We start from the raw sequence: 11,218 nt of genomic DNA, 5'->3' as shown, positions 1-11,218 counted from the left end.
GATCATGTTCTCTTATCCCCCATTAATCACAGGAATATTTCCAGACGCCTTCAAATAAAAAATATTTTTTAAATGATTGCTGTTTTGCTGTTAATGAACTACAATGATGCTGTACAACTACAATGATCTGAATATTCTTACAGGTTTATCAGTGCTTAGATTAAGGAAAGGTTGTTGTATTGTAGTTCATGCAAGAATATGTTCTTCAGATACACTGTTGAGGGGTATTTTTTGTTATGAATTTTTTTGGCATAAGGTAAACCAGAAGGAATTTCAATATTCTTGTAATGACAACGGCAGGTACTGCACAGTCATGCCCAGTTAGCAGTTATTTAAATTATGAGTTCCAGAATAGGGAAGAGGTTGCAAACAATGTTATATGCACATTCTACAGCTAGGCTCGTATTTTCATATCCGGACTTGGAAAGGGGTGTGTATATTCACTTACTTCATTGTTTTCTTTCTTCGTGTAAATTGTATTCACTTGGCTTCATCCAAACGTATGTACTTGTAAAAAAAGAAAAAGGACAAAAAACAAAAAAACTCAGAAATTTTGTAGCACTGCCTGATCATATACTGTTAATAGACATTTTTTTACTGAAATACATGTCTTTGAATTAAAACGTGATGTTAAGAAGAAAATGTTATGCAAACACAGAGCTAGACGAATGCCCAGCGCTGTCTGAGCTGCTCGACTGTAGCAGGGTGCCTGAGCTCTGAGCGGCCGAGAGGGGTGCTGCTGCCTGACCTCAGCTTCTTCTGAAACCTGGAAAGATGCGTTGGCGAGAGATGCTTATCGTGTGTAACTACAGGTTAAAGACTGAGTCTCATTCAAGTAAAAGAGCCACTTTTGATGTTAAAACGCTTAAAAAGCACACAATGATGGCATCTACAAATAAAACACACACTGAATGTGTAATACTGTAGCTTTTGCCCTTCGGTCCATTCAAATTTCTTTTTCCAGATGCTTGTCATAAATGTAGAGGAAGCTGATGATGTCCCATCACAAAGGAAGGCAAATTATTTCAAAAGGTCATGTTTGCAGAAAAGTAGTTTTGTTTTAAAATTCTCACAACTCAGGAGATACCCCCAAGTCATCTAATACATAGTGTAGGGCTGGACTTTCTCATGGGTTTTGTTAGGGAAGCTTTTGTGAGCATTTTTGAGAGGCCATCAGTAGCTGAGGCTCATGAATACTTTTTTTCTGGGCAAACAAATTCTTCAGATTCAGTAGACCTGCTTGGTGTGGGCCTGAATATCGTATTTCTAAAAGGGCGGTAGTTTGGTTCTGGTGGGGTTCGGGTCACAGGCAAGGCAGAGCTAAAAGAGAGGCGTGGAGAGATGGCAGCAAGTCCTCGCCTGAGCTTACCTGTGGTGTCCGCGAGGATGGGGCTGGCAGGCATGACTTCAGCCAGTGACGGTGGAGAAGGTAGCAAGAGGTGGCGGACATCTCTGGTGGTGCTGTCTTTCGCTCATGCAGGGCTGTGACAGCACCAGAGTGGGGAGAGGTGGCCTGGCACATGCTGTGGGTATGGTGGAGGAGGAAGGCAGCCCCACCAGCAGCCAGTGCTCCCTCCTCTCTGGAATAGCCCATTCCTCCTCCAAATGGGAGAGGAGGCGGCAAGAGCAGAGAGGTGGCGTGGGGGAAGTAGGATAGACCATGGCATAGCACCTAAGGGACAGAAAAAAAGAAATCTGACCCAGTTCAAGCACTGGCCCTTTGGGGATGTAGGGATATCTTACCTCACATCGTAGTAGCAACAAATACACTCTTTTTTTCTGAGCTCTGCTTGGAAAGCTGTAGAAGCAGAGTGATACGTGCCAACTAAACAACAGAATTACTATAATCAAATGATACCATAAAAAAATAGAGAAATTTAGTACATATTTGCTCTCATAGAAAAACTTGCACTGACTTTATAAAGAAAAGGAAGCCATGTAAACCTGAAATAAGGAGCTAAAATTATACTACATGGAACAAAAGACTGCCGCCTCTATGTAAAAAAACCCAACTATTTCTAGTGCTCAGTTCCCATCCCCTATCAGGAACCATGTTCATTTTTTTTTCCTTCAGTTTTATTTAGTAACTGGTCCTTTTGGGACTCTGTTTTCTTAACCAATGGGTTATGGTTAATTCCCAAAATTTTTTCACAGCCAGTCTGAAATAGGATGGCAAGTTCTATATATTAATGATTGATTCATTTTCTGCTAGCACAATGTTAAAGTAAATCATCTTCAATACACCGTTCCTGTCCCTATAGTTACATTTTCTCTAAGACACTGGGAAATGATCTGTGGAATTGATACCAAACAGCTCTACACACAGAAATAATGGGTGGGAGACACTCCAAACATGGTAAAACTTGCTTCAACTTTTGAAGATTCATTTATTCAGGTGTAAAAGAAAACAACTGTGATTACATTGCACAAGACAGCCTGTTACACACATTTTTCTTCCTGGATTGAAAAAAAGGCCAAGAAGCACTGCTTTTATGTATTTTGGCTAATTTCATGCCCATTGTTTCTAAGACTGTTCAGCTATAGGGGTTACACTTGCTTCAGTGTCAGCCTTTCTACATCTAATCCCTATTAACCAGAGCCTAAGTAGAGTTTAATTAAAGTCTGTAAAGTCCAGTATTTATTATTGCTGTGTCCAACTATTTTTCATCTTCATTTACTTTGTAAACATTTAATAGCCAAGAAAATTCCTTATGGATTTTAATTGAAAGCCTTATTGGGAACTGTTGGGCTTACAAAACCCAAACAACCCAACATACAGCAACACTGAAGGTTTATGCAGGGTGATCCAAGGCCAGGTGGCCAAAAAATAAGAAGGCATATGCCTCCACAACATTTCTGCCTTATCAATCAATTTCTAAAAGCAATTGAAGTTTCTAATGTGAGAATGAGATTTGGTTTTAGTTATTCTGAACTTGAAGTGCTTTGAAGCTGATGCACAGCAGTACACAGCCACTTACCAATCACTAACATTTATCATTTATTGTTTATGGAAGATTCTATTAAATATATACTCGAAATTCCAAAATGCTCATTTGTCTTGTTCAATACATCAAAGCAAAGCATTAGGGGGAAAAAAATAAAAATCACGATATTGGATCTTCCTACATTTTCTCGAAACCATTGAATGAACCACATCCATCTACTTTTAGGCAACCAGATAATTAAATTTTGGCAACTGATACACGAATAAACTCACAGCTTTAGAAAGGACAGCATAAAAAGCTTTATAGCCTAAGGGGGGAAAAAAAGAAAAAAAAAGTGAACTTCAGTTTGCTTGTTTTATTGAATGTGACAGCAGTAGTACTTGGGGTGGAAGAGGTGCTGGAAAATTGTGTAGCTTAAGGTCTTCCATAATGCTTTGCAAGAAAATCTTAACACATTCGTGCTGACCAGCCGCTCTATCTTCTGTTGCGCATTTGCGGTCTGAAAGCAGCAACAAACCATATACTTGTTATTTGCATAGAAACAGCTTTTATATTTTACTCCATTTTACCTAAGAAGGTTAAACCTCGGTCCCTGGGAAGGTGATGGAGCAGCATATCCTGGAAACCATTTCCAGACACTTTAAGGATGAGAACATTTATTTGCACCACTCAAAGCCAGTTTTTCACGTCTGCTTTCTCAGCTGAAAAGCAGGCTTGGGTAGCACTGAAGCTGATCTCTCACTTGTCCAAAGTGCTCTGTGAAGCACCTGGCAAAGCTCAAATTTTACAGAAAACGCAGCAGTTGCCAATAATCCGGCAACTACAGGCTCACCCAGGCCAGTCACTTCCACAGTTCCCTGGGACATGCAGGGCACTCTTCTGTATTTTAGACGCTAGTGTGGATGTCTGTCTCAGGGACCTGCTGGAGGCCCAGGCTGTCCCAAGCCGCTCTGAACTGGCTGCAACTACAACCCCAGTGGTAGCTGGACTCACCAGTATGCCAAGGAAAAGAGGTGTCTCCCCCCGCCAAGCCCCGAGTTTTAGAGCTCGGTGGCTATACCTTGAGAACCATGATGGTATCAATAAATCCCTGTTGGTGATCTGCAAGACCTTGCACAATAACCGTAAGAGTCACTGCACTGTTAACATAGGCATAGGCAACCCAGGGAGTGGAGGACACTAGATGAAACCACTGGGTACCATCAACAGGTTCTCCTGTAGCTGGAAAAATCAAGGAGGTAGAAAGGAGGTAGATAGAGCTGATGATGGCACCGTAGACTGAACACCAGCTTTCCCATTGCAGACTTGCCCACAGTTGAAAGTGGGTAGCCACGTACCAGCAGCAATCAAGGACAGCAAAAACTCCACATAGGAGGATCCTGTAGACTTCAAATGTTTCAGTGAGTCTCACAACAGACTGTTTTGTGCACATTATCCGTCATGCCACACTCCAAGCATTCTTACAAGCTCATCTCCCAGGCTCAAAATATCTTGCCAGCTACAGGGAATCTGTCTTGGCCACATTCCCTGCCAGGATCTCATTTTCTACAGTGGTTTGCGTCTGGCAGGGGTGCAAGATGCTGATCATCTGAGCCATCTCCTTATACAACAGCACTACAACCACCTTAAGCAGCGGCTGGAAGGCTGCCTGGCTGCTCTGACATGGCTCTGCATGGCCTGAGATGGGAACAACTCTGATTGCATGGCCTGAAGTGCAGGAGCACCAAACATCGTGGTCTGGGAAAGTAAACATTGAGGAGAAGGAAGAACCTCCACACCATCATCCTGACATAGTGATGACTGAAATGGATGCTGGCATCTTCCTCGCTTGGACAACAGAAGCACATCATGAAAGCACAAGACCTGCTAGAGAGGTTTGCGTTATCAAGCAGCAAATCCTCTCAAGATGCCTGTTGCGGCAGAACACAGTCACTGCCTACTTGAGATGGAGCTGCTCCAAATCAAAGAACATTTAGCACCAAAATTAATCTTCTCAGCAGCCTGTACTGGGGACATGAGGAGGTCTGCAAAAATTTTCAGTGCAATTGATTGCTTTCATTCATACAAAGAAGTTCATACTGCAAACTCTGCAACAGGATATCATATATGCACAAAAGCAAATGATGTCCTTTCATGTTATTCTGTTGAAATAATGAAAAAATACATATGTATTTCTTACCCAAACTCTCCTGAAGATTTTTTTCCAGGAGATACACCCAAAGGTTTTCTGGCTTTCTGCAGCGTTCCTGGAGAGTTCTCTGCAGATCATGATTTAAAATATTTATTGGCCATAAAAAATTATAACCTACATAAATTCAACATAAAACCCAGAAATGTAGGGATCAAAGGTAGTGATACAAAGAGCAGTATGCATTATCATTCACAGGTTATACTACAAATAATCGTTAAAATGACTTGATAAAACATTTTCTGAACATAGACTAAGTACGGGTCATGATCACTGGTAGCAATGGGTGCTAGCAAGCATATTATATGGTATCCTGCTTAGAGGGAACTGTTTTAGGGATGTGGTGGTGTTAATTTTAAAGCTGAATCAACAAGGGGAAAGTCATATAGAATGAACAACGTACAAAGCTTGATGCTTCATCTAAATGGACTTAAGAAAAGATAAAGAAGATGGAATAAATCGTAACATCAAAGATTAAAGGTTATGGAGTCCTTTATGGAACAGAAGGAATCTCACACCCAGGCTGCGTATTTTAGATGTCTATATACACTTCTGTTTGAGGACCTCGATTTGAAAAGGCTAAGAAGCCCCTCCTGAGAACACACTTAAAAACCTTTGTGTATACACTCAGTACAATGGATCAGGATAACGACTTGGAAAGCCATTCAATAACAACAACATCCACTTGGAAATTTGTGACCCTTCTCATTTCTAAGAAGTGATGTACAGAAATGAGTTTAGGATTTCATGTCAAGGCCTGGACTTGCCAAAAAACCCAAACCAACCAACCAACCAACGAAAAAATCCAAACCACCAAAGCCACATTTTAAAAAACCCAATTTTATAATTCTATCAAAAAAATGGATTCCAAAGCCAAGGGTCTGCTTTAAAAATGCCACCCCCCACCTCAAATACATCAGAGTTTGTTACAAGAAAAACATAAACATGGCTAAGTGGACTCCTTACCTGGCCTAGGTCTGTCTTTATTGGCACCTTCTTGTACTCTCTTCTGAAGTGATAACACAGCAGTTGTTAAGGTTGGGGGTTTTCTCTGAGTCACTGGTTGCTTGCCCTAGTAAAAGAAGATGCAGAATCTACACTCAACTCTAGCAAGGAGCTTACAGAACCTGGTGACAACTCCCCAAATCGCTGCTGAAGCAGCGCTAGGAAGGAACAGGAAAAAGGTGCACCCCTTCCCACTTGGAAGCCATTTTTCCTGCCCCAAACAGGTAAAGAGTAATAAGACTTTCAAATATCTTTAAAAAAAACCAACCCAAAACAACTCTTCTAAAGGAACTGTTTACATTATTTTTTTTTTCTATAATAAAATAGAAGCTCACTTCAAGACACTGCCAATTACCTCCACTTTTCTGATTCCCCAAAGGGGCTCAGCCCTTTGGCCTTGTGTCTAGTGACCAGGGAGCAAATCAGCCACCCATTTGCAGGGAACAGCCAACCTGCCAACAGCAGGCAGCCCGAATGAACAGGAAGAGCTTTTCCTATATATTGCAAAAGCTGCCAGGTTTCTGCTTCCCTGCAGCTGTTACCTTGGAATCCAGTTGCAGAAGAGTCTGAAGAAATTGTTGTCCAACTTTTTTGTATTATCATATTCTGTCCCTTTTGATATCAGACAAAGGACTCCAGTTTTGGGGAACTCCTAGCTGATGTTCAGCATGTGTCTTGTCTTAGGAATTTGACAGCTTCCCTGGAGTCTTAGGTTTTATATTCACATAGGTCTTTACTCACCCTAAACTACAGTTTGGCAAATCTGCCTCCAGGACAAGACAAGTGTGACTGTGTTTGCTTACCAAAGCCTGTCTGGTGGTCTTTGCAGCGAAGGCACGGTGGGCAGCTTGTTCTTCACAAAACTTTATGTGCCTCTGTGCTGCAGCCTCATTAAATCTTCGTGAGCAGTGTGGACACTGAATATAGTCTGATCATGAGAAAGGAACAACTTGTGTCACAGTTTATACACTACAGGAGAAGATCTGCCCTGCTTTACTGAAGCACTCAAGATGTAGTTCAAAACCTGTCTCCATCAGCAGGTGACCATGGCGAGGCCCCATGAGATCCCAAAGTAGTTTGGAGAACTACAAAAACCTCCTCTAGAACAGCACTTGGGATCCAAAAATACATGCTTACGGTATTAACCCAAGAAACAGTAATTGCTTTCAGAAATAAATCCCTGGGGATTAATAAAATCAGATTGTATTATCTTTGTCCTATTCCCACCCCCAACCTCACAATTAACATATCTGCAGAAGAAGTGATACTTAGAAATTCCTCAAGTAGTCTAAACAAATGATTTTAAGACTACTTTTGAAGACTGGTCATTAAGATTGTTAGTCATTTTCACAAAACCCATTTCCTTTCGACATTGACAAAATACTGCTTAAGAAGTTGTGCCCGAGCAGGTGAGGCACATCCAAGAGCCCGGTTGTTGGGTGTGAAGCAGCATTGTGAAGAACACGCAGCGGTGCTTCCTAGAGTTGTTTTTCACAGGGTTATAGTCCTGATTCTGCTTAAAGCTCTTCACCTACACTTAACACTGGTGCAGTCCCACTTGTTTAAATTAATGGTTGGTGTTTGGCGTCAGCCCTCGCTGTCCTCAGACTCTTCCTCCCCACCCAGTGCCTTTTACAAAAGCAGCCCAAGTATGCTTGTATATATTACAGATATAACATCTTTACAAATCATTTCTCCCAGTAACAACCCAGGAAAGGCAGCCCAAGCAGCCCCCAAAAGCCAGCCCCAGACCAACAGTGTGGGCAAAATTGTTCTGAAGACAGGAGGAGAGGATGAGACAGGGCAGATGCCCGGAGGTGGGGGACCTGGGTGGGGGACCTGCTGCTTCAGGGGAGAACAGAGAGCTTTGGGCTCTGTTTGGAGGAGGAAGAGAGGGAAAGGGAACATCTCTCTCTCTCATCCCCACAATCCATGTGCTTTCTCTCCAGTCCTGTAGTACGGGATATACATCCTCACTAGGCCCCTCAGCAATTTGTCTTTCCTAAAAAGCAGTTCTCCAGTTCCTTTCTCCACAACTGCCACTGCTCTTGCACAGCTTGGTTTCCTCCAAGAGGGAGAAGGAAAGGGAGGGGTCTGCTCAGTAGCGTCAAACAAGAAATAACAGTCGTTAAATAATTCAGCAGTGGAAATTCAGAGAGGGGCTTGACCCCAATCAAGGAAGGAAGATGTGTCCTGCTGCTTATACCACATCGCTGTCATCTAGAAGAGCAGAAAGGCTGGAATCACAGCAGCTGGTTTTGCTATCAGTCACGAATTCCTGCTTTGGAAATGAGCCCAGAGAGCCCCCCCTTTCCCCCTCCCTCCCTCCGCCTTCCTAACGCAGGCGGGACTCCACTGAGACCCTTTCCAAGATCGCTCCCATGTTTCATAAATCACATGTCGTGAGAACTACTGGCTGTACGTGCATCTTTTTGGATGGCAATTTCTAACAAAGTGAGCTCTGTGCAGAGACCACACTTGATATTGGTAGTAAACCAGACCGGCCTTTTTCTAAACGACATCCCCTAACTACACAGGAGAAGGGAACAGTGGAAAGCCACCACATGGGAGTGGGGAAGCCTGCGAGCACTACAGTTGTTTTGAATGTTGAGGGGATGTATTTCACATTCTGTTATCCTGTAGTACAGCCTGTGCTGTACTACACAGGTCTCCTGATACTCTTCCCAAAGCACTGTCTAACATCAAGACCCCAAACTTGCTGCCTTTAATCTTCAAAGGTACAGTTAGTTTTCTCTTCCTTCCTACCACCTCTGCATCGCACTCCTACTTGATTTAAGCCAAGAAATACAGCTGAAAATTAGAGAGTACAGAGGGAATTAATGTTCACGTTGTGTTGTGCTGGAGGGTGCAAAACTGAACGCCAGCTATGGGTGATAAGAGATGACTGCTTTACCAAAGATCAGTACAAGAACATTAACAAGATGAAGTAGACCACAAACCTGGATTGATGCTTGGTGGGGGAGGAGGTGGAAGAGGGCGGCCCTCCTTCAGAGCTTTTGTGACCTTCTTGGCTGATTGAATAGCATTAATAAAATCCTCATGGTGCTGCTTCCAGTTAGATTTCTTCTCTGGCTGTTTCTGTAATCGAAAAAAAATGAAGACACAAATTCTATTTCCCCCTTGAAAGGGACAGAGAAAAATCTTAGAGTGAGGCTTCTTCCTTTCTGAGGGAAAGAAAAAACATTACAAACAAAAGTGTGCTTTTTTTGAAAGGCATAGGAAAGCTGATTTAGCCCTTTGCTGTCTGTTGTCAGCACCAGAAGATGGATAAAAGAACAATGCCCTCCAACAAAACACTGTGGCCATGGCAGACCAAAGGGTGCTTAAGAGGGAATAGAAAAGACACTATGGCAAACACCTCCTCTTTTCCTCCACTTGTCAGATTCTTCTTCTTGCTTTAAACCTTTGTGCGCTTCTGTTTCTTTTTACAACTAATTTTAAAAGACATTTTACATTGGCAGTCTGTATGGATACCAAATCAGTAGTGATTTGGCATCTCTGGATAAAATTATACACGTGTGCCCGTGCATATTCCCCTCCTCCCCAACAATGCTTAAAAAAAAATAAAAATTGCTCCAGTAAGAGCTTAAGCCTCTTCCCCTCCAGCTCTGTAAATAAGTTTGATTTAAATGCATTTTTAAACCCTTGAGTTCAATAGCAGTGAATCTCCGTAGCTCCATAGATTTGGGGCTACTGACAGCTCTCATGTTCGACCTGGGGTATTCATGCACCAACTGTCTTGGATCACGTTCTCTTTCAGATTTAAGTGAAGAGGAAGTAGCCAGAGACTTGTATAGTCTTTAAAATACACAGATGAACATTTCCTAGAAGAGCAGAGACACTTATGTGCCCAGAGTAGTCATGACACCTACTGAACGGAGAAATATTCTCAAACACTAGCAGCACAGGGAGGGGGAGGAAAGAATTTGGCACCCAGTCAAGCACATACGTGAGACTCATCCACAACATCCAGGCTTTGTCCCCGGAGGAAACAATAGCACTACTGAATAAAAGACTTCATATGAAGGTAACACACATGCTTCAATTTTAACTGTACCTTTTGCGGGGACTGCTTCTTCACAGTGGTGATTTCTGTTCCCCGCAGTCTCTGTTTCAAAGAGCTGAAGGGTTTGCGCTTCTTGTTGAAGACCTTCTTGCATATCGGATCATGTCTCAGCTGGGATGTGAAGAAAAACAGTCGTTTGTGGGTTCAAGTCATCCTTTGTTAATGATGCTTCCTTACACAGGCTTTAAAATTACTTCTATTCAGGAGCAGGGACCTGAAGCAGTATTATTTATTTTGGGTTCAGTTTAACTCCTGAAGGAGTTCAGCAAAACTTTAAAAAGCTGTCCAAGTACAGCTGCAGTTTGACACAAATAAGACGTAGAAGCCATTTCCAGTGTTTTCTGCTCAGGAACATGCTGGAAGCCAGCACAAATAAGTTTGCAGAGAAGAACAGACTGGGTTTGTGAACAGGGACAGTCTCTTTGGACTTCTACACCCCTCCGCCATTTATTCTTTCTTGGTTAAGAGGGAGATCAGACCGATCCTGTTCAAGGGGCCACTAGTTACATTATTAGCTCTTTGAGTTTAGGTAAGTATTCCAGACTGGGGGGTCCCCTGATGAACAGCAGCACTGTTCATCCCATCAGCACCACTGAAACAGCCACAGCCCCAGGCTGAAGGGGAGCAGCTGGTTACCAGCACGCATAACCTGGTGACTCAGAAGGAACAGCAGATACCACCTGCAGCTGAAAGCCCAGGGAAGTTTTAGGTAGGTAAATGCCCAATGCTGAATTTGTGGAAGAGCCACACCTCTTAAAGGAGGCTTTAACATTCAAAAGGGTCTCAGATTTTAACTTTGACCTCACTCTTCTGCAGAGATGGGCAGTCCCCTTTGTGAGGAACACCGTGGAAGGAGGGCCAAGCTGCCTCCTCTCTCGTGTGCTGTGGATCACACCTATTTGAGCCCATCTGCCGCTGGTAAATTGAAGAGCCCATTCCTATCTTCCTTTGCTTACTCCTGTTCTCCCTTTCCTGTTCTCAGTTATTCTTCTT

General features: G+C 42.8%; 1 protein-coding gene across 1 annotated transcript in view; it reads right to left on the bottom strand.

Moving 5' to 3' along the window:
- Nucleotides 1-1,407: 1,407 nt before the first annotated feature.
- The window catches only part of ZC2HC1B (zinc finger, C2HC-type containing 1B), a 12,560-nt gene continuing 2,749 nt past the window's right edge, over nucleotides 1,408-11,218 (bottom strand). Inside the window, exons 3-8 of the mRNA XM_009882345.1 lie at nucleotides 10,217-10,336; nucleotides 9,099-9,237; nucleotides 6,942-7,066; nucleotides 6,100-6,205; nucleotides 5,125-5,203; nucleotides 1,408-1,672 (exon numbers count right to left, since the gene is read on the bottom strand). Coding sequence (XP_009880647.1) covers nucleotides 1,408-1,672; nucleotides 5,125-5,203; nucleotides 6,100-6,205; nucleotides 6,942-7,066; nucleotides 9,099-9,237; nucleotides 10,217-10,336 — 834 coding nt within the window. The remainder of the gene's footprint in view (nucleotides 1,673-5,124; nucleotides 5,204-6,099; nucleotides 6,206-6,941; nucleotides 7,067-9,098; nucleotides 9,238-10,216; nucleotides 10,337-11,218) is intronic.

The sequence above is a fragment of the Charadrius vociferus genome, unplaced genomic scaffold, assembly GCF_000708025.1.
Source record: "Charadrius vociferus isolate BGI_N301 unplaced genomic scaffold, ASM70802v2 scaffold13, whole genome shotgun sequence".
In the NCBI taxonomy this organism is placed as follows: Eukaryota; Metazoa; Chordata; class Aves; order Charadriiformes; family Charadriidae; genus Charadrius; species Charadrius vociferus.
Note: the sequence above shows the minus strand (reverse complement) of the source record. Positions and strands in the feature narration are given on the sequence as shown.